The following is a 25,482-nucleotide window of genomic DNA, read 5'->3' on the forward strand; positions in this document are numbered from 1 at the left end:
CTGGATGTCCCTGTGAGAGGTGGTGGCCGGTCTGGGGGGAGAAGGGCTTGGGCAGATGCACACCCCAGTGTTTGCACTGGGATCCAGAGGCAAGCCCTTGCCGCAGGAAGGGGAGTCAGTGCTGGCCACTAAGCCTGTGTCAGGACCCTGCCCTCCCTCCTGCTGTCCCCCATGGTCAAGGGGCCTGGAGGTACCTCACAGTGAGGGCAGTGTGAAGGGTCCCCATCTCTGCATCCCCTCCACTGGTATGGGTGCAGGTGAGAGCCCCTGCAGTATCGTGGCAAGGAGCAATGGGAGAAAGGGCCCAGAGGGGAGCTGAGTGGGAAGGGGATAGGCAGCAATAGCCAACCTCACCCTTTTCAGATAATTTTAAACACAACTGTGAGCACATGTACAGTGAGGCCATACTGTGGCAGCTGAGCTGTAATTCCACTGGTGTGGGGATTGGCTGGGAGCCTCCTTGTGTGGCAGTGCCCTGCTCTCCAGCCTTTTCACACTCAGAAATGCTGCATGTATCTGCAGCAGTGACCATGACAGCAGCCTCCAGGCCCTACCAGCTGCTTCCATACACATCAGATCTTATCCTCCTTTCTCCAAGATACTCCCGACCTACCACTCCCTTCCCCTACTCTACCAGACCTACAGTTGTCTCCTTTCTCTATGTGAGGGCTCAGTCACAAGTTGCCAGGATTAATGTCTGCTTGGCTTCAAAGGGCACCATCATCACTGTGTTTCTTGGTGAGACTGGGAGCTATCTTCCTCTTGGTTGCCTCCTTACTCAAACTGGGTGGTCAAGGACCATTATCCTCCTGCTTCCTCCATCTCAAATCTTTCACTTCCAAGGTTCTCTTTCAAATTCTTGGGATCCACAAATCCATGTCCCAGAGGAGGATTATCTCCTCTGCTTTCCTGTTGCTGTGCCAACCAGCACAGCTGCAGTGATGGCTGATGCTCCAGTAACAGAAAAACAATGTTTCTCCTTATATTTTTGTGTGAGTGCATGTTTACTTGTATTTGCACAGGTGTGTGCACTAGGAAAGGTTTGTGTGCATGCACATAAAAGCAAGGAGTGCAGATAGGTACCCAGGAGTTCAGCAGTAGAAGTTTGTATGCAAGTGGGTGTATGCAAACTGTGTGTGTGTATCTATGGAGCTGGTCCCATCTTGGCAATGTGGGTGTGAGCCAAGAAATTGGAAAATGGGTATTTACAGATCTCCACATCTACTGGCACAGCAGCTGTATTGTGGTTAGGAGATGAGGGTGATAAATTGAACAGAGTCCAGAGTCCTGGTACATTATGAATGTGTTTAGGGTAATACTGGGGGGGAGGAGCCGTGTGCAGGCTCGTGTCTGCCAAAGGCAGTACTGGTACACAACTGTGCTTCACTTACAGTGGAGCCTATTGAGGAAGGAGCTGCTTGTGCATGTGGAGCAGGAGGACAGTTATGCTGCTGCCTGTGTGCTGCAGAGTGCTGTGCCTGCCTGTGGGCACCAGGAACAGCTTGAGGCATATGCCTTGTGTCGCAGCCAGCCTGCATGAGCCCAATGGATAGTCAGAGGCTACAAGTGTGGTGGCTGCCTCTGCCTGCTCCTTCCCAGACCCTGCCCTGAGCAGTCACATCTTTTGGCTGCAGCATCAGATGGCAGGACAGTCTTTATTTAAAAGGACTACCTCATTTCTAGGGGCTGGACTGATCCCCAGTGCAGAATCATGGTGGCTGGGTGTCTTCCCTGCCAACTATGGCCATTTTCACTTAGGCAGGTCCCTGTGTTTGTACTGTGGCAGAGCTGTCCCTGTCATCCCAAGAGTACTAGGCAAAAGGTGGCTGCAGGACACCTTTGTGTCATTGCAGAGGCAGTCCTGGAGCCACAGCTACTTCTGAGGAAAGCTGAGTCAGCCAAATCATCTGTAGCTCTTTTCTGCTGGGTCTCACCATGATACAGTGAACAGGTCAGACAGGGCAGCTCTCAGAAGCCTTCATTTTTTTTCTTCCAGCAGAAGCTCTTGAGCTTCTAGCTGCTAGCCTGATTTTACCTTCACAACAAACCCCAAATATTCCCAGGGAATTTTACTGTTTTCTTGTGTAGATAGGGGCAGAGATTAAAGATCCAATCTAAATAATCTAATTCCAGAGATAATCCTTTTGCTCTCATCTCCAATTTGGTACCAGGGAGGCTTCCAAGGAGCTCTACATGGCAGGGCACAGCTGGTCTCTTGTGGGCACCTGAGCCTTGTAGCCCTGTGTCATTAGGGAGGTGGCTCAGGCAGCAGGGCTGGCTCACATTGATTTCTTAGATGTCTCATTAGCCATGAGGCCTGCTTCTGACCCATGCATCTTTGCTGCTCTTTTTGGACATCTCAAATCCTGATCACATTTTCCAGCAGGAGATGGTTAATACCCTAAACATGTGCCCCTTGTTGCTCGTGAACAATCAGGGTGGTAGGTAGACCAGGCAGGACTGATTCAAGACTGAGTCATTTTGGCACAGCTGCCAGGAGACAGGGAGAGATCAAGGGATTGAGAAGATGACCCTGAGCCTTTCACTTGTAGGTTACTGGTGTAAATCCAGCCTGCATCAAGGGACTGACTGATGGCTCAGTGGATTAGGAACAGGATGGAGCCTTTGACATCTGGGGCACAAGCTAGCATCAAGCTGCTGGTGTGATGGCAAGTATTGATTCAGGGTGGGCAGTGTAGGACACCACGGACACAGGCAGCATGTCTGCCATCCTCTGCCAGGAGCTGTGACCAGCCTGTGACCTAGGGCGAGGGCTCCTCTTGCCCCCAGATGAGCACAGCCACTGTCCCTCCTCACTGCTGCTGTTAATCCCTCTCGCTTTGTGATGCACTACTGATTCTTGGGAAATGATAATCCAGGCTGGGTTTTAGAAAATGCTCTACCTGGGGACACCTGGTAACACTTAAAGTATTTATGTGCTTCAAAGTTGTGTTCCTGACCCACACATCGCAGTTTAAAGTGTAGGATTAGGGAGGACCATTTGTAATCAGCACAAATGTGCTCTAATGAGGCCTCCCTTGGCCTTGCCAACTAGACAGCATTATCCTGGCCACAGTTGCTTGAATTTGGGGGACACCCAACAAATCACAAACACAGCAGGGATACAGAGTAGCCTGGATTTGATCAGATGCTGCCAGGGCTGGGGTCTGTCACAGAGGTGATTTGCCAGGAATCAGCGTGAGGTGGCTGAATCTGGAGAGGTGCTAAGCGTGTTCATTTCATGCTACTAATTGGGATGTGTTTTCCTAAGGCACTCTGTAGTTTTAGGAACCCCTTCCTGGCAGCAGCAATGGTGTGGGTGCACAGCAGTGCCATGTCTGCCCTGACCCAGTTATACCATGAGCCCAAGAACTGATGCCACAGCAGCAGGAACATGCTTTGGGGACCAAACCCTGGGCAGAGCAGACTGGGGAGCCGGGGGTGGGTGGTTATGCATTCCCCCAAACAATTCACCTCTGCAAGACTGTGTCTGGTTAAGAGGCCTGCAAGTGCATTACAAAAGCAACAAATGTGTCTAATTCTCAGTCTGCAGTACCAAGTCTTTATTTATAAAAGCAAGTGCTTTGTGAAAGATTTGAATTAATAAAACATCACTGGGACTTAGAAGCAGCCACTGCTAATGCAGCCAGTGCCAGGAGCACAGACCTGAGGCCTGGCTGGTATCTGATGCCTCAAGGAACACCGTGATCAGACAGAAGGGCAAACATTAAGTTATTTGTTCCCCCACCGCATAGGGAGTGAGTTTCATTCGACCTCCATCTGGCGTATCTCACTCCAGCCACCCAAGACCTTGCCAAGGTCCTCCAGAAAAAAAACCCCAGGATTTTACATTCTCCTATAAAGTGCAAGCCAGGGATCAGGTCCCTGGCAGTGTCACAGTCACCTCCTCGCCTTTGCCTTCACTGGCCGCTTTGCTTCTCAGGCAGATTTTTGTGGTGCAAGGTGCTTGCACGCCACCGGCTGCTTCGCTCCTTACCGGGCGGGCGGCAGCTGCCTTCTCCTTTACTCCGTGGCAGGGGCGAACGGGAGAACCAGGGTGTTCTGCCAAGGCAACGAGCCGGCCTTGGGAGCTGCTATTCACAGCACAGCGGGCACGGAGCTACCGGGACGTGGCGAAGAGCCGCCCCCGACGGCGGCGGAGCTCCCGCTGCCCCAGCTCTGCTCCCAACCCCTTCTCCCACCACACCGGGTCCGCTCCGGTCCGCGCTGCCGCAGCGCCGCCCGTTCCCCCAGCAATCTTCCGTCTGTGCTTCCCGCCACCGGCCCACCGTGCTCCGCGTTCCGCCGCGCTGGAGCCCCGCGATTGGCGGCGCGGAGGGGCGGGCTCTGCCTTCCGGCGGCCGGCGCTCAGGACAGCTCGCCGGGCTGTCCTCGCTGCGGACATGGCGCTTGGGAGCCTCGTCCGTCCCCACCACTCCTTCCTGGGGAGCCGGTTCCACACCCGCTCAGCTCCCTAGGCGGGCGGTACTCGACCCCGGGCACGCCGGCCCGCAAGTACCGGCTCCCCGCTCAGCTCCCGCCGCCCTTCCCGCGCCGCTCAGCACAACCCGCCCGTCGCCGCCGCTCATTGGCCTGCCGCCTTATGAATATGTAGATACAGGCCCGCGGCTGTCTAATGGCAGGCAGGCAGGTAATTAATATTCTCGTTTCGGCGCGCGGATTGGTCGGCGCTCGTCCCGCCCCGGCAGCGGAGTAAGCCGCCCCCTATCGGCGGCAGGAAGGGGCGGGCACGGTGCCGGGAGCCCGACATGGTGGGCGCCGGTGTGCGCGGGGCGCCGCTGCTGCCGCCCGTGCTACCGCTGCTGCTGCTGCCGCCGCTGCTGCTGCTGCTGCGGGGCGCGGCTGGCGGCATTGCCGACAGCGTCGTCTGGGCCGTCAACGCGGGCGGCGATGCCCATGTGGACGTGAACGGTATCCACTTCCGCAAGGACCCACTCGAGGGCCGCGTGGGCCGAGGTGAGGGCGGGGGATACGCCGGGGCCAGGAGGTTTCGGCGGGACTGCCCGGGGGTCCCGCTCGGCTCCGCTTCGCGGGGGTGGTGAGGCCCGGCTGTGCCGGCGGGGTCCGGGATCCGCGCGCCCCCGGCGCCGTCCTGCCCGCTGCAGCCCCGGCGGATCGGTCGGTGCCCCCACAGGACGGCGGGGGCTCTTCACTTCCAGCCGCCCGGGGACGGTCATGGCCCGAAGGCAGCGCCGGCACTTGTCACCCGCGGGACCGCGGCCACCCTCGTCCTCACGCAGGGCCCAGCTGGGGCTGCGTCTCCCCTCCCCGTGGCGGTGCGGGCCCGGGGCCCCAGAGTCGGCAGGATGAGCCCTGCGGGATGGTGTTCCTGGTCTCGGCCTGCGGGGTTGTGTAATGCCGGAGGGGAAGTGGCTCCGCGAGGGCTGGAGTGGGATTTCGGCTGGAAAGGTGGCGGGAGCGGTCAAGCTGCCAACCCGGCCGCGTGCGCCCGCCGGTCTCTTTTTTTCTATCGTTTTCCACCGAAGAGCCTGGGTTCCACAGCAGGATCCTCCAGTTCGCAGCCCAGTGCGCAGCGCGCTCGGTGCAGTGGGAACAAGCTTTTCCAGCCCTCTGCAGCCGGATCCGGGTCGCGCACTATGTGAGCAGATGCTTGCAGCATTCTGGTCCCCACAGCGAAGAGCACAGGCTGCTCACTGGAGCCCCGGTGCTGGGCCCGGCAGGGGGAAGGTGCAGCCGGCCGGTCTGCTCCATACCCCAGCCGTGGCTGGTTATTCAAGGGCAGGGACGCGAGCAGAAGTAGAGGCAGATGGGATATCATCGGCTGCTCTAACTACCAAGTCAGTAAAATGTTCAGCCTACCATTTAAGACAGGATGGAGAACTAATATTGCACTTGGGTTACCTTTTCCTACTTCCCCTGAGAACACCACAGTTTGAATTGTGCATGTTTCTGGTAATTGGTGCACCAAAACGTAGTCGATTCACTAATATATTGAAAAGCTAGCTATGCTGAGCTGCTCTGCTGCCAGTTACAGGTGAGTGGTGGAATGTGGAGAAGATGAGCTCTCTGTTGGCTTTTGAGTCTAACCTTTGCTGTTTCTGTGTAGGATGGTGAGGATTTTCCTGTGCTATACAGCTGGAACTGCTATTGCTTACCCTGCATGAGTGGCATCCCAAATGGAGAGCCATTTGGACACAGTGGATACAGTGGAGGTCATATTTAAATTCTAATACAGTTTTTCACACCCGTGGAAGCTGCTGCCCCAGTCACACAAGGTGCCCTGATCACTGTAGGTCAGCTTCCCTTCATAGACCTTTCACATGTGTGACTTGAATATCCTTGTGGACTTGAACTATTTATTTTTGAGTTGAGGAGAAAAAAGGGTCTTTTTCAAGTACACTGTGACTTTGTGGAAAGCCTGTGCTGTCTCCTCTGAGCAGCAGACTGTTACAGTAATCCTGCTTCAGCCAGTGGTGCCAGGCACAGTGGAGACTTTACCCCTTTGAACTCTCAGCTGCCTTTCCCTCAATGGCTTTTTTATCGCACCATTGTTTGTTTGCTCTGGGCTCTTCTCTGTGGTGATAGACATGTACGGGCTACAGCAGAAATATATGGCTGACTGGGAGGAAATGACCTAGGAGTAGTAATTCTGGGCTGTATTGCCTCTGGGCAAATGAAAACTTTTTTTTTCAAGCCTCCGTTCAGCTGCTGTGCCCTAAAGGACTGACTGTGCTGATGGCAATTACAAAATAGGCAGGTGCCAAACATATTAGAGTTACAGCTTGGTGTGTACTGCTCACTCCCAGTGAGCACCCAGCGTGCTGTAAAACCCATCTTGCCTCCACAGCTCTGTCAACAGAGCTCTGACATGCAGGTGACAGGTCTTCCTTTCCAGTTACCTTCTTGCCTATGAAAGGACTTTCTTTCCTTTAATAGGACCTGGCTTCTGTGGAGTCCTTGGTTTGCTATCATTGTAATCCGTAGTTGGCCAGAAATACCTGTGTGGGAGGACAGGTTAAACTTTTCACCCTCTGTATTTCTGGTGGTTAGTCTTCAGTCTTCATGCCCAAGTTTGAATGGTAAAGAGAAGTGGAAAATTGCCTGAGCAGCTCTCTGTGAAACAGGAGACTAAGAACTGGCATTAATTTCCTCTCACTCGTTTGCATTGGCTCTGTCTTTGGCAATGTGCACTGGGTTAGTAGTTCTTGCTTTGTCTTGGCCAATGCAGTGTCTGTTCCCATGGAAATGGGGGTGGAAGAGGTAAGTGTCAGCAGAGAACTTCGTCTGAATGGTGTCCACAGTCTTCCCTCCTGCATCGCTGGGGAATTGTTTGGTGTGCAGCTCTGCAGGCATTGCATCAGTTTGCATTATACAGGAACCCTGACACAATAGCATACCAAGTGGGGTTAAAGTTTTTGGGGGCTGCTGTAGAGGTGGTGAAACACTGAAAAGAGGCAAATTCTGTGATTTCTCTTATTTTATCAGTTGTCCTCTTTGGGAATGGTGTCTGGGCCCTTCTCAGGGGTCTCTTCAGATGCCTGCAGACAGCACCCATTTCAGCTGGATGGCTCTGAGAACATCAGCTGATGGAGCTACTGGTGCTCTTGAAACGCTTGTGTATCTTTCTTGCTTCCTTCATCCCATCTTTATGCTGACAGGTATTGTGGGGCTGTGGTGAGAAGAAAGGGCTTTGTAAGATGCCTAATACTTTTCACTCTTCTGCCGTTACCCAGGTTCTTAGTTGAGGGGGATGAGTCTCTAAAACCTGATGCAATCAACTGCTAACTTCAAATCTGTTGTGTCAATGAGTTGAGTCAGTCCTATGCTAACTGTTTTAGTTTTGTACTTGGGTTTGAAATTTGAAAATATTGTAAAAATATTCTAGGTGTTTTTCATCTTTAAAGCAAGAGCCAGTGGCCAAGTTCTTTGGCTTTGTGTAATGTTTTTGAAACAGGCTTTTCTTTCTGAAGTGGTGTGAGTAAGCTTACTGTGTCTTAGATTGCAGCAGGTCTCCAGACCTGTTTTCCTACATTTCTTGAATTTCGAGGCTTTGACTTCCTGTGCTTCTGCTCTGGTAGTGCTGCCACCTGATCAGAGCAAGCAGGGGAGATGGGTCTGACACGGTGTGAGTGCTAGTGCCACTGATGGAGTTAAGCTCTCCAAGAGTATATAAATTGTTTCTTCCTCAGAATGTAAACCTTCCTCTCACTCTTTTGTGCTCAAAATGCAGCTTCTGACTATGGCATGAAACTGCCAATCTTGCGATCCAATGCGGAAGACCAGATTCTGTACCAGACAGAGCGTTACAATGAGGAAACCTTTGGCTATGAAGTTCCCATCAAAGAGGAGGGTGACTATGTGCTGGTGTTGAAGTTTGCAGAGGTGTATTTTGCACAGTCTCAACAGAAGGTAAGCAATAGCTCCTTGTGTGCCTCTGATGTGAGTTCCTGACTAAGACTGTGTGGGCTTAGGTTGCCTCTGCTGCTTTGCATGCTGGAGGAAGGAGTGAAGTAAAGCACTAGTTGTTAACTTAGGTCCTAACCTCTCACAGGCTCTGAACATTTAGAGCTCTCTTCCACATTCCAGCTATACAGTTGGACTGGAAAATTTCATTTCAAAGTGCTCAAACAAATGTGTGCAACTAAACATAAGTAGCAGTAGAGTTTTACGACCTCTTTAGGCTGTGGTGGCTTTGAGAAGTTTTTTTGCTTTTCCTTGAACACTTGCTTCTGACTTGACAGCACGGTTATGCTGGAGGAAGTATTGCATAGATTGAAGCAGGGAGGTGATCTGGGTTAAATAGCCTACTCAAAACAATTTTTACTAATGTAACAAGACTTGATACTGATTCAGTCTGATCCTGAAAGCAGAGTTAAATTCAACTGCTTTTTGCTCTTTGGAGAATAATCCTTGTCCACTTTTGAAATCTCCTATGTACAGGAGTGGAAACAGAAGCAAACAGAACTAAAAGCCTTGTGATAAAATGGGGTGGGAGTGGTTTGTGTTTTAGTCTGGCTTTCCTCTGGCTCCATCAGCTTCTTTAGGGCTGATCTCCTTACACTGTGCTGCCTTCCTGCCAGAGAAGTATTTCAGGGAACAGAACTGGTGGGGCTTGCTTACAGAACGGATGCAAACAGCAGCCTCAGATTAAAATGAAGGGCTGAGGCATCTTTGGTTCCTCTTCCTTCATGTGGTTCTGCTGGGATTCCCCAGGTGCTGCATGAAGTTTGAGTCATTACAGCCCTGAGGAGGACTTTCACTCTGAATTCACAGATGTGGTTAGCAGTTAAACATTTTACCTCCTTCAAACCCTGTGTTCCTCAACAGCTTGTTTCCTATTCTCTGTTCTGCTGCAGGCTGTTAGTTAAAAATGGCTTCATTCGCTAGGGTGTGGTGTGTCACAGCCACCCCAGGGTGGTAGGAGCAGGTCTTCAGACAGGAGAAAAGTTGTGAAAGAGAAGCGTGAATAAACCAGAATAAAACTGTGCTGTCCTCAGGTCTGAAGCAGATGTAGGGGGTGTTTTAAAAGGAGGAAGCTGATTTTGGGGTATTTGAAAGCATTGTTAATGCTTTAGTGTCTTTACCTGGCTGCCGTTGGGCTCTGAATCCTTCCCAAAGGAGTGGGCCAGTGCATGTTACAATGCTTTCTGGTCCTGGGTGCATAAAAAGCAGAGACCTTTCCTGTTCTATTCCCATTTCAACTGTCACGTGCCTGAGTCTGTTCTGACTCTGTCATTTCTTCCACCCTGAAGGTGTTTGATGTTCGCTTGAATGGCCACGTGGTGGTGAAAGATTTGGACATTTTTGACAGAGTTGGACACAGCACAGCTCACGATGAGATCATTCCCATGAGTATCAAAAAGGGAAAACTGAGTGTCCAGGGAGAGGTTTCAACATTCACAGGAAAGCTCCACATTGAGTTTGTAAAGGTAATAGGCTTTTCAGGGCGGAGCCTTTATCTTCCCTTTACCCTTCTTCCCCAGTCATGTGGTGCAGCTGTGGGTTGGAGGAGGAGAGGTGTTGGTAGGTGGAGAGGCCATTCCTTGTCTCAGAGGTGCAGCACTGACTTCTGCCTTTGCTTTTTCTAGGGCTACTATGACAATCCGAAAATCTGTGCCCTATACATCCTGCAGGGAACAGTGGAAGGTAAGCACAGTTTCTGAGCCAGAAGGCTCTTCCCCATTGGAGAGCAGCCTGTTGCTTCTTAGACTGTGAGATCATAGTTCTTGCTGACCCACATCTGCCAAAATTGTTTCTCTTTCACTGAGTTCCCACAGAGCGCAGTTGCAGAGTGAAGTAGGTGTGTACTGTCCTTGTTCTCCTCTAAGTCACAAAGCTTGTGTCATTTTGGAATGAGAAAAATCAAATTGTTTTGGAATTTCCTGTATATGGGGTAGAGGAGGAGGGAACATGTCTGGTCAGTCTCAGCTTTTAGCTACAGATAAATACCCCCTGGCCTTGGATGTCAGCAGCAACCCTGCAGACAAATAATTTACAGTTATTTTAGCTAGTGGTTATGTATTTCTTACCTGGAGCTTTGTTTTGCCTTCTCAGCTTGAGGACAAGGCAGTGTTTTTTCCCAGATACCAGTTCCTCTGAATAGCTCTGGGGAGTGCTGGAAAAGTCCTTGTTCTTTCATCACCCTCTTTATAAATGAGCTGGAATTGAAGCCCCTCTAGCTCCTGACCTGGGAGGGTTTAGGATCCCTCTCTGACCAAAACATCAATTTGCTTTACTATTAGTCAGGGATTGTCAGATGCTGCTGAAGATTTGGTAAGAACCTTGTGGCACCTGCAGCTCACGCCCCAGGCTCAGAAGGCTGGAATTGAGTGGGGCTTGGCCATGCTGCTCTCATAGCTCTAGGCTCGGGGGATGCAGTGATGTGGAGTAGGACTGTTTATGGAAAGGATTGTTCCCATTCCTGTTTGCACCTGTATCTGCTGGTCCTGCAGGCAGCAGGTGCTTGTTCTTGACTAGATCTTACTGAGCAGCTGCAGTATCTGAATGTGTGCCCTAAGTGTGCTGTTGTGCATTAACTTGTCTGTGTGACATGTAGATAGTATGGGAGGACGTAGTATTTCTGCAGGCTGGATCCTTGAATGCTCTTATCTTGTGAAGAAAAGAAATAGTGATGTGATCCTCTGTGGTAGATGTTCCTCTCTTCTGGGGTGTTCTGGTTGTGGTTTTGATGTGGTCTCTGGTGCCCTCTTGCCGATGTTCATGTTGGATCAGGTAGAGGGGAAGGAAGTGTGTTGAGTGATCTCCTAATTTACATCCTGCCTGCTTGCAACCTTTTGTCTTGTTCAACAGATGTTCCAAAGCTGCAGCCACACCCAGGTCTGGAGAAAAAAGAGGAAGATGATGATGAAGATGAATATGATGATGGCTCTAATGTCAAAAAACAGGCAAATAAGAACCGGGTTCAGTCAGGCCCACGCACACCAAACCCCTATGCCTCAGACAACAGCAGCCTCATGTTTCCTATATTGGTGGCCTTTGGTGTCTTCATTCCTACCCTCTTCTGCCTCTGCCGATTGTGAGAGCAAGCCCCACAGTGCATCAGCCCAGGGGCTGGGAGGGAAGGAGTTGGACCGAATATGGTTGCTTTCAATTTCTCCATATTGTTCATAACTTAAGGAAAAAAAAAAAAAAAGATTCACTTGGAATGAATAGCAATGAATAGCAGGTCCAGGTAAGAGGGAGCTTACTTTCTCCCTGCCAGCAAGCAGCAAGGCCCTTGCCTTCCCCTTCGCACCATGTGCAGCCTCTGATTCTCCCTGGGGCATCCAAGAGTGAGCTGAGTCCTGGCTGGGTGTGTATTGGGCCATTGAAAGCTGATGCTACCAGTCCTGGGCCATGTCCCACACTGAGAGAAAGCCATGTGCTGTAGGATCTTTGCCTTTACTGGGTGGAATATGATTCCTTAAGCAGGAAAACAATTCTTAAAACAAGGCCAGAGTACACATTTTGTTCAGGAGTGTGGAAGTGTGGTGCTGTTGGGTGTCAAGCGACTACGGAGGACAGAGCCTGGCTCAGCATCTCCCTGAATGTGTGCAACACGATGGATGGTACTCATCTGCATTAAAATACCAAGGCTCCAGCCCAGCCTCCGTGGAGACGGTCCCCTCCTAAGACTGCAAGCTGTGCCAGGAGCAGAGGGATTTATCTGGCCTGATTTGCTGCACCAGTTGAGAGAGACTTTCCTAGTTTGGCAATTGTAATGTTTGTTCCATCGCAGAGGGATTCTGCTGTAGCCTGCGAGAGGCTGACGTTGTTAGTGTCTGATCAGATGCACTTGTTTTCTGTATTGATTATGGCTTTTTTTTCCTTTAATATCCTTTTATTTTCAAATGTTTTGTTTTAATCCCAGTTCCTTGTTTTGCCCTTTCTAGCAAGTGACCTCTTCTTTGGAAGAAGCTGAGAATCAGGTGAACTAGAGAGGAGGTTTGGGACTTGTTCCTTGACCTTCCTAATGGTGAGCTCCCTTGTCCGTGACTCTTAAGAAACCTGTGCCGTAGGACAGAGCAGAGCAACCTGGTGAATGCTCCTTGTGGTCTCTCATTCCCTCTGTAGGGAGCAGCCTTGCCTGCGGCAGTGAGAAGTGCAGCTGGTCAGTGTTTGCAGTGTGTGAGCTTGGCCTTTTGCATATCCAGGCACTGTAGTGAAGGGGCAGCTGTCCAACATTTCAGTCCTGCAGAGCAAGGGGATTTGTTGCCATCCACAGATCTGGAAGTGAGCAGAGCGCTGGAGACAAGGTCACTTGCTTCCCCCAGGGGTATTTCTGCAAGAGGCTTCTGTTTCTGCATGCAGAGCCTGTGCCTGCCTGACAGAGGCTGATCAGAGTGAAAGCCACTGCTGCACCTGCTGGTCCAGAGCTGCAGGCTCTGAGGAACTACCTTCTCACGGTCTTGGCCTCCAACATGTTGAGGACTTCCGGCTGGCCAGGAGGGAGATGTGCTGGAGCAGGATCTGTCCCAGGCAGGGTTGGGTTTTTGCATATCAGCTTTCATGCTGCTGAGCTCTGGGCTCACAGAGCGCTTTACCTCATGCTCTCTCCATTGTCCTCAGAAGTGTTCTGTCTTTCCCCGGAGCAGTGGCACTGAGTGGTGACCTCCGTGCTGCTCTGCCTCTCTGGGCCTGCATTTTCCTAACAGTTGTTCCTGGGTTTGATCCCCTGCAGTGAGTCAGCCTTTCTTAGGGCTGAGCATGGTCAGCAGAATTACTGAGTTTCTGGCAAGGGAACTGGAGGAGCAGCCTTTTCTGTCCTGCTGGGCCCAGGCAGCTGAAGCCTTTACTTCCTCCTGACCCTCAAGCTGTGATCAGAGCTGTCAGCTCAGGGACTCCAGAGTGGGAGCTGGGGGAGGTGACAAAACACTGCTCTCTGCATCAGTGCTACTGAACCTTGCCTTTCTGATCACACACATCGCTGCTGTAGGCCTGACCCTAATTCTGTGTCTGAGCTGAAAAACAAGCAGGACTTTAATTACCTTCTGTCCAACTGCACAAAGGGTAACAGCTAGTTTGGGAGAGAAGCAAGAGAGTCCCTGCCCCAGTTAAAGGAGAAGACAGGCTTTAGAGAGAGCAGATCTTGAAGAGCAAACCTTAGGATGAAAGGTAGTAAGCTTGAAGTTGTCTGCTTCATCTTCTAGCTACTATTAAAATCCTAATATTTATGAAACTATTATAAAATATGAGCTCTGATTTGTTCAGTGACAGTGCCTGCAGGGATTCTCCAGCGGTTTTGGGATTGCTCTAATTGGAGTGAAGAGACATTTAGATCTTTATCAGTTTTGAGAACCATGAACTATGCTGATTTGTTAAGCAAAGAACCTGGGGTTGAAAGCAAGCATCTCTCTAAGGAGCTGCTCTCCTCCAGGCCTTTTAGGGTGCGTTTTATTTGAGCATCCTTGAAGCAAGGAATCACTCAGCTTTTTGTGGCTCACCCAGTAATCTCAGCACCTTACCTACCATGGGAGAAAGGGTGTGTGTTTAGACATGCAGAAGTTGGAGACAAGTCTTCTAGGATAGTTCATCCCAGCCTCTCCTGGCAGCCAGGGCACCCATTTGGTGCTATCAACTGCCCCAAGGCAGAGCTGTTCACGCTGTGATCTGGTTTGTTCCAGTTGCTCAGTTCAAATGAATTTGTCTTATTTAAATAAGAATAGGGAGGAGAAATAGTTCATCCTTCATGGCTTCAATTTAGTTGTTTTGACTGGTTTTATGCATCTTTCTCACTACAGAGCTGGTTTCTGGGGGGCTCCTGACCCTGTTGAGGAAACTATGAGCAGTTTCCTTCCTGGTCCATCCCCTCCTGGCAGGTTTGCTTTGGAAGGAGCCTTCAAACAAACCGTGTGGGAGCACCGAGGATGGTGGGGGATGGCCAGTCGGCACCTTGCTGGGAATGGAGTACTCCAGCTCCTCTGGCCATCTCTGTCTAGTATCTGCAAGCCAAATGGAGGGGTAAAACGAGGTACCTCGTCCTGACCAGGGAAAGAAAAATTTGGGCTGGCTGTGGCTTTCCAGAATGGGTGTTTGAGGGAATATCCAAGACGTTTAATTGAGATAGGTTAGAGACAAGCCTGTTTGTGCTGATTCCTCCCACCAGCAGCAGGCAGATGGAGTGCAGCAGTGTGGGGAGCTGGGTCAGAACAGACCCTGGCTTGATTCATGTTGTGTAGGGAGGGGCAGATGAGGCAATTTCAATAACACTTCCACTTAATAAAGGGAAAATCACTGTCTGTCATGTTCCAGGCCTGGATCCAGCCTCAGCATAGTGGTTTCAAAGCTTATTTTAATTGTCCCATCAGCCCCTCCTTCAAGGCAGGCCATTCAAGTCTTCTCTGTGTGTGACTAAACATCTCTGACCCTTTTGAGTGTCCCAGGTGGCAGTGAAGAGAAAGCCAAATGAATTCCCTTCTCTTTTTGGTGCCTTTCTCTCAGGCTTTAAATAAAAGTCTATTTGAAGGGGCTTCTTTTTTTTTTTTTTTTAAGGAGCTTCTGAGCTTTTGGGTTTTTTTCAAGGGACAGGCATTCCCTGCCCTTGTGATCAGCTGGGGACTGTCTCCCTGTTCCTGGATGCCATCTCTGGAGGTCACAGCTGAAGCACGGAACTGTGAGCAAGTATCTTTATTTCCAGCCCTTAAAGTCAATTGAAGGAAAGTCTAGCAAGGGATAGAAGAACTGGAAGAGCTCCTTCAGGTCTGATCTCCCCCAGAAATCTCCTGAAGGCAGGATGGAGAACTTCCAGACAGTCCAGTGCCTGGGTGTCTGTGCAGTTCAGAGCTGAGTGAGTCACGCTGGGTCCTGGTACTTGTATGGCACTTACAGCTTCTGGGTGCAGAGTGGGACTTGGGGGTCCTGCACCCCTAATTTACTTGCTGAGGGCTTGCCCTGTGCTGCTTAGGTCTGAACAGAGCAGGGACCTGTGCCTTGGCCTTTAAGTTGAAATGGGATTGCAATAGCCAGGGAAGTGTCTTGCTACAGGAACTATGGGCTGAACAAGCCTGTTGCTGATAGAAAACAGCAGGAGGGAGAGGGCCATGAGAGCAGCTTCAGCCCTTGATGTGAGACACTTCTGCAGCTGCTCAGAATCTATCAAGTGTTGCAGGCTCTGTTTGGTGTTCAAATGTGGGAGAGATCGGTCTGCTTCTTGCACTTATGGTGGGGAGGGAAATATTCTTGCTGAAAATCCAAGGGAAATGGGAACTGCTAATTTACCTACTGGCACTTCTGCATCTCCGCAACAAATGCCAAAGCCTAATACAATTCAAGGATGCTATTTTAATGTCAGCCTGGTTCCACCAGTCTGTCTCCACCAGCTGGTCCCGAGCAGGCTCACACAAGTATTCTCAACGGCACAAGCACACCAGGCTGGAGCTGTGAAGGCTCAGAAATGTGATCACACGGATGGGCCTCCTGTGCTGCACCCCTGCTTCATGCTGCCCGGCGGGTCTGGGGCATGTGCATTCACTTTGGATCCAAATGGATTTGACCCCGGAGTATTGTAGCATTGAAAGGTGCTGGGCTGGATGGGAGAGGTAAAAGCAGGTCCATGTCTTCCGGGACTCTGGCTTGCTCAGAGTTTATTGCTGTATATTAAATACTATTTTTGGAGATTGAGGGAAAGATTGGGGGGGGAGGGATGTGATGATGCTGTCCCCAGTCTGATTGGTGGGATGCTACTGCAGGTTATTGATAGGTTTTGATTTTTTTTCCTAAAAAGTGCTTTTTAAAAAAAAAAAAAATCAACAGAGCAAGTGCTTTCCTCCCTCCTAGAAATTGTGCTGGCTGATTAGAAGATGTGAATAATCTCTTGCAAACATCAAAGGTCTCTGCTAAAGCGTTTGTGTGATGGAGATTTGGAGGGAAGGGGCAAAGTACAGCTTGAACCAGTCTAGCTGGGGAGAGTGTGAATCCAGGAAATGCAGAGTTGTTCCCAATCACACTTAATGGGGATGTGCTCTCCTGTGCTACCATGGCTGTTCTGTCACACTGTGGCAGTTCCTGAGCTGGAGTTCTGGAGTGAAGCAGTGGCTGGAAACTTGCTGGCGAGTGGGGGCTTGAATTTTTTGTGGTTTCCTTGAGGGCTTTGTGCATTCAGGGCTTTCCAACGTTGACAAGCAGCTGGGTTGGTAAAGCAGCCCCAGAGCCTGTGGGAGCAGAGGCAGGATCTGTGCTTCACAGCCAGGACTGTGAGAGGTGGTGCTGCTGTTTGATTCCCGTTGGTGTAGCAGCAGTCAGCGTTGGCACATGATCCCACCATTCCGTAGTGCCTGGCCGTGGATGTGTGGAAGTGACCTGTGCCACTGGCATTAAGGACACATCACAAACTACTTAAAGCTGCAGGTCTAAGCTGTCTGTAAAGGCTGAAGCAGTGTGGGGACAAATCTCCATCTGTACGTGTCACCAGTACAAAGTATTTTTGAGGAGGATTTTTCATTTTACTGCCCATTGCTTTGTGTTATAACAACTTGCAGTGACATTTTTTTAGTTTGTTTTGCAGCGAGCTTGGGCCCTGGGTGAAAAGCACAGATATCTATTTCTGATTGCATCGGCTTTGCAGGGACTAGTTTGGGGGAGAAGATGGGCATGGAGGTGGGTTATTTTATCTTTGGTACATGGTAGCAGTTTTATTTTTTAATTTCCCCAGGATGTTTGGTTGAGGAAATGATCTGAAGTCTACTGTCTGGCAGTTTAACCAGCAGTGTGCTAAAGGAAAATAAACAAAATTATATTGTCACTTGGATGAGATGGTCCCTCTTTTTCTGGTGGAAGGGGCAGAGGAGCCCCCTCTGGTTTACACCCATGTGAGGGAGGCTGAGCCTGGCTGACTGCAGGGTAACATCCTGCTGCTGCCTCCAATACAGCCCTGGTGATCTCTAGCCAGTTGTTTTGAGCGATTAAGTGCAAATTGAATGGTACAACATCCTCTTAAAAATGCTGATGCGAACCTTGTTGGTTCCTGCTCAGAGCTGGAGCACCAGAGAGATGTAATCTGCCTTCTGGGGCTTTGTAAGCTGCCCCGCCTTCAGCTTGAAACCCTGTCAGAGGTGGATGCAGCTGGAGCAGAGAGAAAGCAGCAGCTTTTGTGCTCTAGGTGCCTTCTCCTGGGGACAAGGGACCCTGGCCCCAGGCAGAGAAGGTGCTTTTCCAGAAGGCCTGCGTCTGTCCTTCCTTAGGGCATGGGATGGAGGGACCAAGCCTATGCAATGAGGAGGGGAGGATTTAGGAGCACTGTTGTGGGCAGGTTTTTTTGAAATAGCATTTGGCTGGCAGTAGTAGGAGTGTGCTGCTCACAAGCCACAGCAAGTGTCACAAACCACTGCTCAAAATCTGCTTCTGGTCATCATGAGCATGTTCAGTGTTGGCTGGAGTCTGAAAAGAGGGTGCAGCTGTGTGTTGTTCTTGCCCCAGTTCCCCAGAGGGCTGGAGGTGACTCTTGGCAGCTCTTGCGTGCCTACTGCGGGCTGGTGGGCCGCCCCTCTTTGGGAAGAAACATTCTTTCCTCCATGTGATGCTCCTGTGAGTCCCTCCAAGTGGGACCTCCCCAGTTCCTCCCACCAGGCTGGGGAGACTCGTCCAATGTCTGCCACTGCCACCTCCGGTGTGTGGTCATGAAACTGACTGACCCAGGGGCACACGGTCCTGTCGCTGTCCCGCTCCCCAGGGACAGCAGCTGGGGTGTCCCCGGCCAGGAGTGGGGTGTGCACTCCACGGCATCCTCTTGCTGACGCTTCTGCTCCCCGAAAAAGTGCTTGCCTACGTCTCCTGGGACGGGCTCTCGGGGTATACCTGCGGTCTGTGTCACCGGCTGCGCTGCGGGTTCAGGCCGTGCCTTCAGTACCCGGGCCTGGGTGCCCAGCGAGGTCTGACGACCGGCTCACTGGGCGGTGGTGTGGGAGCGGGGCGCGGGCTGGCAGCCGGCCGGAGGCAGCGGGAAGAGGGGCTGGTTTTGCTTGTTCCTTGTGTAGTTTTTCCTCGGGTAACTCAGCTTTCCCAGGCGGCCTGTCCCGCTCCGTCCCCGGAGGCAGCGGCTGCCGTGCCGGCGGTGCCCGGTGCGGGCTCTCGGGTCCCCCATCCGGGCGCGGCCGCGGCGGGCCCTGCTGAGCTTCGGGCGCGGCGTTGCCAGGCAACGGCGCCCCGCCCCGCGCTCCCATAGCTACCGAGGCGGGCGGCGGCCATCTTGGCAGTGGCCATGAGCGGCTCCAGGGCGCGGGCGGCGGCGGCGCCGGGGCCGGACAAGAAGCCGCCGCCGGGGTCCGCGGGGCCGCTCAGTCGCCTGCGGGGCCGACGCGGATCGGCCGATGCGCCGCCGAGGCAACCCTGGACCGAGTCCGAGTTGCTGGCGCTGGAGACCGTCCGGCCCGAGCACGTCCTGGGGCTGTGCCGGGTGACGGAGAGTGAGTGCGGGCCGGTCCCCGGATTGGCGGGGGCTCTGCCGGCAGGGCTGGCGGGGCCGGGCCGGGCCGGGCCCCTGGCGTGGGAGCGGTGGGGCCTGGCCCGGCGTTGCCGGCGGGGGACGCTCGGGCGCGCTGGCCGCGGCGGCTCGGGGTGTGCTCGCCGGCAGCTCCCCTACAACTTCCAGAAAGTTTGGGGGATTTTGTGTTGTTTGTGGGTTTTGATTTGTTTGAAGCTTTTTGTTTTTCTGTTTTTCCTCTGCTGATCTGTGCTTTTCTGTCTCGATCCCATCCCTTTCTTGCTCTGCTACCTGGCACTTAACATGCCTTTGTTTCTCACATCCTTAATTTTGTCCTGCTTTCATGAAGCTTCTGCAAAACAACAAGCAGAACATATCTTATCGGTCTGGGGCTAACAAAAAAAGAAACTCATTTGCTAAGTGGTCAGAGGTGTTTTGAAATGTTACTGTTTTTTTTCTGTCTCTTCTAGATTATTTATGTAAACCTGAGGACAACATTTACAACATTGACTTCACCAGGTTTAAGATCCGGGACCTTGAAACTGGAACAGTACTGTTTGAAATTGCTAAGCCATCTGCTTCAGGTACAGCATACAAACGTTGCAAGGAGAATAGAGAGACTCAGAGAGCTGAGAGGTTGCAATGCAGAACCCATGCAAGCCCAGCAGAAAGGTCCTCTGATATATGTTCTAATGACTAACTTCCTCTCCTTTAAGCATAGGACTGAGTTTATCTCTGCTGAGAAACTTGTGATAAAAATGTGATTATTGTTGGATGGGAGAGTACTATCAACTGGCAATCTTCCTTTTTTGGGCTGGTTGTAATAGAGATCAATTCATGTGCATTGGCAGTTGTGAGGGGGGATATCCTGTGAGATTGAGGGGTGGCTCTAGTTCTGGCGCCACCAAGGCTGGGCCAGCTGTTATGGCAAATCTTTTCTCTTTTACTTAGTGGCAGTATAAGTCTCAGACCAGTTATTAAATGTGTTTACACTTGGTACCTAAGCAGTAGGCAGCTTGTCCTGATAACGCCCACTAGCCAGTATCACCTTACATGTACACTGTGCGCAGAGTAACTCTAGGCTGGTGCATTTTCTAGAGCATGATGAGGAGGATGAAGATGACAGCAGTGAACCGGACGCAAGTGCAGGTCGCTTTGTTCGGTACCAGTTCACCCCAGCGTTTCTCCGTCTTCGGACTGTTGGTGCAACGTGAGTATGAGTTCATGGAAAGAAGGGAGAATTGAATGCTTACAAAGTGTTACTTGACAGTTTATAACAAAATTGAGTCGAAGACTCAGAGAGTCTGTCTTAGACTACAAATATCAAACTCTCTCTTTCTGTAGAGAACTCTTGTGTAGCCTCATGCCCAAGGCTCTGTTCTTCCCAATAGCTGTTTTTTTCCTGATTCTTCCATGCAGAGTGGAATTCACAGTGGGAGAAAAGCCAGTGTCAAACTTCCGAATGATTGAGAGACATTACTTCCGAGATCGCTTGCTGAAGAACTTTGATTTTGATTTTGGCTTCTGCATCCCCAGTAGCAGGAACACATGTGAACACATTTATGAATTCCCTCAGCTCTCAGAAGACCTTAGTAAGTACCTTCTTTGCCACACTGAGTGGTGTTTTGTTTGTGTGTGCATCTGCTCATTCTCTCCCTCTACTTGTGAAAGAAGTTGTGACTGGGATTGAGAGGACAGGAACAAACAGATACAGGTTCCCAGTTTAGCAATGTGTAATCTTGTCTGAATTAGAGATTGGTGCTGCAAAGTCTCCCCCTTGAAAAATGAAAGCCTAAGACAACCTCTGCTATGTTACAGGCTGGAAGAACTGATCAGTCACAGGGCTGACATGCCTGATGCCTCGTAATGTAGCCCAGAAGAAAACAAAACCCCAAAGAAAGGGTTCTTTTTATAGCCATCCATCTGTTTTCTTCGCTTGTTTGTTAGGGCTAGAGCCTTCTGCTTTGGAACAGAACTGGCTCTTCCCTGAGGTGTGTTTTTGAGCCTAAGATCTCTGCAAATACAGATTGGGCAGGGTATGTTTGACCTCAGGGGGTGGATAGAGCAGGAACACAGGGGCCCTTCTGGGGCTGCCTGTCTGTGGGGAAGGTGTGAGGTTTTCACCCCGCCTGTGTACATGTGGGAAGTGCCACAAACCAGCTCCTTCTGCTTACAGACATGATGGCTGCTCGGCTCCACTCAGCTGTGGTAGTTTCTAAGGTTATTTTCAGTGAGATTACTTGATTCAACCTCTGTTTGCTTTTGACAGTACTTGTCCTGTGAATAGGAAGAAAGGAAAGGGCAGGCTGCAGCCTTTGAAGTGTGCTCAGCAGAGCAGTTTGCTTCTTCCTTGGGTAGGGCAGAGCATCAGCTTGGTAAATCCAGTGGAGTGGCAGAGTACTTTTTATCCTGACTCTGGCTGGCTGTTGAATGTAATGGAGCTTTCTCTTTCACAGTCCGTCTGATGGTTGAAAACCCGTACGAGACGCGCTCGGACAGCTTTTACTTTGTGGACAACAAGTTGATTATGCACAACAAGGCCGACTATGCTTACAATGGAGGACAGTAATCATTCTGTCTGCTGGATGCTGTGATGCCCTTAACCATTCCAGATGTGCAGGAGTGGACTGGAGTTGCTGTCTCAGGCAACAAGGCTTCTTGCCAAACTTTTTCTCCATGCGTGAGGCTGAGAACATGAAGCAAAGATGACAGCTCCTGAAAGGAAATCTCACTGCAATACCTCTCTATCTGACACTCAGCGTATCCTGCCTCTCGTTCTCTGTTCCTGGCTGTCTTCTGATAACCTTGGTTAGGTCAGTGATCAGAGGCATTCTTAGACAATTCTTGCTCTTAGTCTTTATAGTTAGGTTGCGCCTTTAGTGCTTCAGATGTTTCACCTCTTGGGTGAATATCCTTTTTCAGCAGGTCAGATTGTTTGTGTTAAGCTATTTCCTAGCAGGAAAATCTTAACCCCTTCAAGTAGCCAGTGATGCTTGAAGAGCAGATCTTTTGTTCAGTTGGATAGATCATCTCTTCAGTGGCAGTGGTTTTGTTTGTGGCGTGGCTGACATTGCTTTTTAGGGTGCATCCCAATATTCTCCAGTGGGTATGAGACTAGTTCAGCTTCTAAGCAGCACAGGAATATTCCATCTGCCTCTGGGGGCCTGAGCTGCCCCCAAGAACATTTAATCTGTGTTTTGCCAGAGATTTCACTAGAGATACGAGATAGGGGAAAAAGGGGGCTATCACTCTGATAGCATTTCTGTTTGAGCTTTTGTGAGCAAACTGTTGCAATTTAGAGATCAGGGGTCAACCTTAGAGCTGAAGTTAATCTCACTGTATTTACCATGTCTCCTTCTTCCCTTTGTGCAGGAATTTTGGCTCTTGCTACAGAATGTATTGCTTTTTAGATGGACAGCACATTGTCCGCCTGGCTGGGCTGGAGGGGAAGTGTCAGTGTAGTCGGGCTTAGAGGAAAAAGGGAGAATGTGGAAAATCACTTGAAAAATGAGTAGGAAGCAGAGCTTCCTGGGCTTCAGTCTATGTTTGTAAACCTGACTGGTCTGTCAGAGCTGCTGTGAGCAGCACCAGCTTATTTGCTTTGTTGCAGTGGAGGTATTAGTAGCTAAAAGCTTCCCAGGTCATATTACTCAGTGTTACGGAGTGGGATCCTTGGAAAGTGAGACTGTACATGGTTCTCTTTTTCATTTTTCCCATCACTGCTCTGCCTACTCAGCTGCTTATTTAAGGATTAGGAAGTCATGCTGCTGAGGTTGATACCACAGCTGTGTTTGGGATCTGGTAATGGGAGATAGCATCATGCAGTGGGAAGAGGAGGACCTTTTGCCAGTCACTGTGCTGGGGCCCAGCTCCCAACTGTGCAAAATCTCAAGTATCAAAACCCTTTTTTGCCAGTTTTGCTGGCTCTCGAGACTGGTACTTTTCCTGTCCCTGTGCTGGGCTGGTCAGTTGTGTCTCTTGTTAGGGGAGTTAGGTTCTGTCTAGACTAGAGACCTTTCCTAATATTAGTTCCATTTGTTCTTGAGGCAGTTAGAACCTAACTCCTCAGTGGTTACCTGTTGCGTTAAGAGGGATTCAGCATAGTTTGTGTTTTAGCAGGATTGATTGGGGTGGGCATCAGAGCCTGTTAATGCATAGACAGCAATAGGAAACCACTGCCTTTACCTCCAGATTAGTGAAAGTAACTTTGGTGTGGAAGATCAGCTGGCATCAGAGTGAGAGTGTGTGGGGTGGCAGCCATGAAAGAATCTCCAGCTCTCAGGAAGATATTTTATTATGATTAACCACAACAAATGACCTGCTCTGGGTGGAGCATTAATCACGAGCAACTGCAACAAATGTCTTGGGAATGTGGAGGGGCAAGGTCTGCCTGATGGAAAGATGAAGAACAATTCTGCTACCATCAATCCCCTCCAGCATCTCCACGGGCACTAATGCGATCTTGTCTAGGATCTTCAGGATTAGTTAAAGCAGATGGTGAGGTGGAGCTCAAGGTGCCTCTTGCAGTGAACACCTTCATCAGCCTTCATGCTGTGCCGCTGAGGTGGGAAGCATTTGCTTTGCTCTAAGTTACTCACCACAAGGCAGAATTGCCTGGAAGTGTGTTTTTCATCCAAAGTGTCCAGAAATAGTGTCTGAAAAGCCTACTAGTTATTCCCTGGCAAATTTTAGCATATTAAACTGGATTTTGTATGTAGTATAAATCCAGGTGCCTTTAAACGTTACTTTTATCACACTTCCTATACGAAGCAACCTCTTGCTTTTCTTACAAGAGTGACGATTCCCATCTGTTTCTCTTGTCACTGTGTAAAGGTTCCTCAAAGGGAGATGGGCCCGTGGTCAGGGCGGGCAGACCCCGGCGGGGGCGCGCGCGCGCCATCTAGCGGATGCTGGCGGCGGGAGCGCGCTGCCGGTGTTCGGTCCCGGTAGGAAAATGGAATTCCTGTCCTTGGCCATCAGCAGAGACGAGGAAACGGCATTGAAGCGGTTACTTTCACACTGGTGAATGTGTCAGCTATTCAGCAATAAAAGGGAGAACTAGGGGGAAAGCGGGAGACTTGCAGGCAGCAGTGGCACCCTGAGGTTTTTAGCTGAGTTTGTTTGCTCTGCCAAATCAGAAAGTCTTTGCCTTAAAATCATGCTGCAGGAAAAAGAAAGTCCCTACAAGAGGGCAACCCAGCGCTGAAAAAGTTTATTGTAATCCAGAAAGTCGGGGATTTCCAGACTCCTGTCCCTACTTTAGTAGCTTTCCTAGCATTCCTTTTCTCTTATGTACTTTCTATAAAGCCTCTTTTCTTTGTGGCAGGGATGATATCTTTGGTAAACATGGTTTAGCAGACCAGTTTCCTTCTGGAGTGTGTGCTCTGGTGTTTTAATGATGGGTCAAAGCTACTTATGCGAATGAGGTTGGAAGAAATTCCACTGGGATCACATCTTTGACAGTTGGATGGTCAGTCCTAGCCAGGTGCTGCAGGCAAAGGAGATGCTTTCAGTGTCAGTTGGAGTTTGAGCAAGGGAAAAGGTATCAAAGATGACTTCTCTGAGGTTGTGTGCTGAGTTGGAAAAAGAAAAGAGTTGGGACCATACTGAGTTCTGCTCAAAACTTTAAAAAGGGACCAAACCCACAAACTCATAGTATGTTTTTCCAGTATTTGTCCTCTTAGTACCAGGACCTCTTTTTCCCATTTTTGACGCAGGGGCTTTGGATCCATGCCAGCAAACTTCCTGGAGAGCTATTTTCATAACTTGAGTGTGGAATACGTACTGCACCTTGTGAAGGAAGATGATCTCTTGTTGTATGGACTGGGTACTTCTATCCTTGTCCTCTGTTTTTGGTAGGAAGTGTCTTCCTTTGTGTGTTTACCTGAGGATTTTCAATGTCTCTTGTTGCAGAGAAGCAGCAGCCTCTTCTCTGGTGCTTGGGGATGCTTATTCTATTATCTGAGGGTTCAGGAAGAATAAAACAAGTGTTTAGGAGTCAGAAATGAAGGAGAAAGGTGGGGGTGAAGCAGTAAGGTCCAAATGTAGCAACTCTGCTTCTTAGCTCTGTGTTTCATCACGTCCTCTTCAGCTGTTTCCCAGTCTTCTGCCCTGCTGTCCTGTGACATGGAGCTACTTTGTGCTACCCCAGAGCCTGGCTTGCTGTCGGTTGTGACCCTCGGACTTGAACACTGCCATCTCTTGTCCTTCCCGAGGACAGGGCTGAGTAGTGGCAGCCTGGAAGAGTCAGCACCTCTTTCTCTGCAGCAGCAGGAAAATGAACACCAGCAAACGCCGTCTCCGCCTGCCTGGATCCCAGTGCTGTTGCAGGACACTTATTTATATTTCTCACAGTGTGGCCTTGGGGCTGCTGACGCGTGGACTCCTCTGTGCTGTCCCCTCCGGACCCTCCTCCCGTGGCCGTGGCAATGCCGCGGGGCTGTCCTGGGTGGCCGGGGTGTCCCGCGGGCGCCGGTGCCGCTGTATTTGTACACCCGTGATTTTGTCACCAGCAATAGGAATAAAGGACCTTCCTCTCCGCCCGGCGCACGGCGGCCCTGGACGGGCGGGGCCGGGGAGGGGCC

At 50.5% G+C, this 25,482-nt stretch overlaps 2 protein-coding genes across 2 annotated transcripts; both read left to right on the forward strand.

Moving 5' to 3' along the window:
• Window positions 1–4,751: 4,751 nt before the first annotated feature.
• Window positions 4,752–17,221, forward strand: MLEC (malectin). The gene is made up of 5 exons (XM_032127558.1): window positions 4,752–4,977; window positions 8,213–8,391; window positions 9,735–9,911; window positions 10,071–10,128; window positions 11,293–17,221. The coding sequence occupies exons 1-5, from the start codon at window positions 4,770–4,772 to the stop codon at window positions 11,520–11,522; spliced, it is 852 nt and encodes a 283-aa protein (XP_031983449.1). The 5' UTR covers window positions 4,752–4,769; the 3' UTR covers window positions 11,523–17,221.
• A 1,435-nt stretch (window positions 17,222–18,656) lies between these two features.
• UNC119B (unc-119 lipid binding chaperone B) lies at window positions 18,657–25,436 on the forward strand. The gene is made up of 5 exons (XM_032127559.1): window positions 18,657–18,881; window positions 19,369–19,482; window positions 19,997–20,108; window positions 20,318–20,490; window positions 21,355–25,436. Exons 1-5 carry the CDS (start codon window positions 18,677–18,679, stop codon window positions 21,465–21,467), a joined length of 717 nt encoding a protein of 238 aa, XP_031983450.1. The 5' UTR covers window positions 18,657–18,676; the 3' UTR covers window positions 21,468–25,436.
• Window positions 25,437–25,482: the final 46 nt, after the last annotated feature.

The sequence above is a fragment of the Corvus moneduloides genome, chromosome 18 (assembly GCF_009650955.1).
Source record: "Corvus moneduloides isolate bCorMon1 chromosome 18, bCorMon1.pri, whole genome shotgun sequence".
In the NCBI taxonomy this organism is placed as follows: Eukaryota; Metazoa; Chordata; class Aves; order Passeriformes; family Corvidae; genus Corvus; species Corvus moneduloides.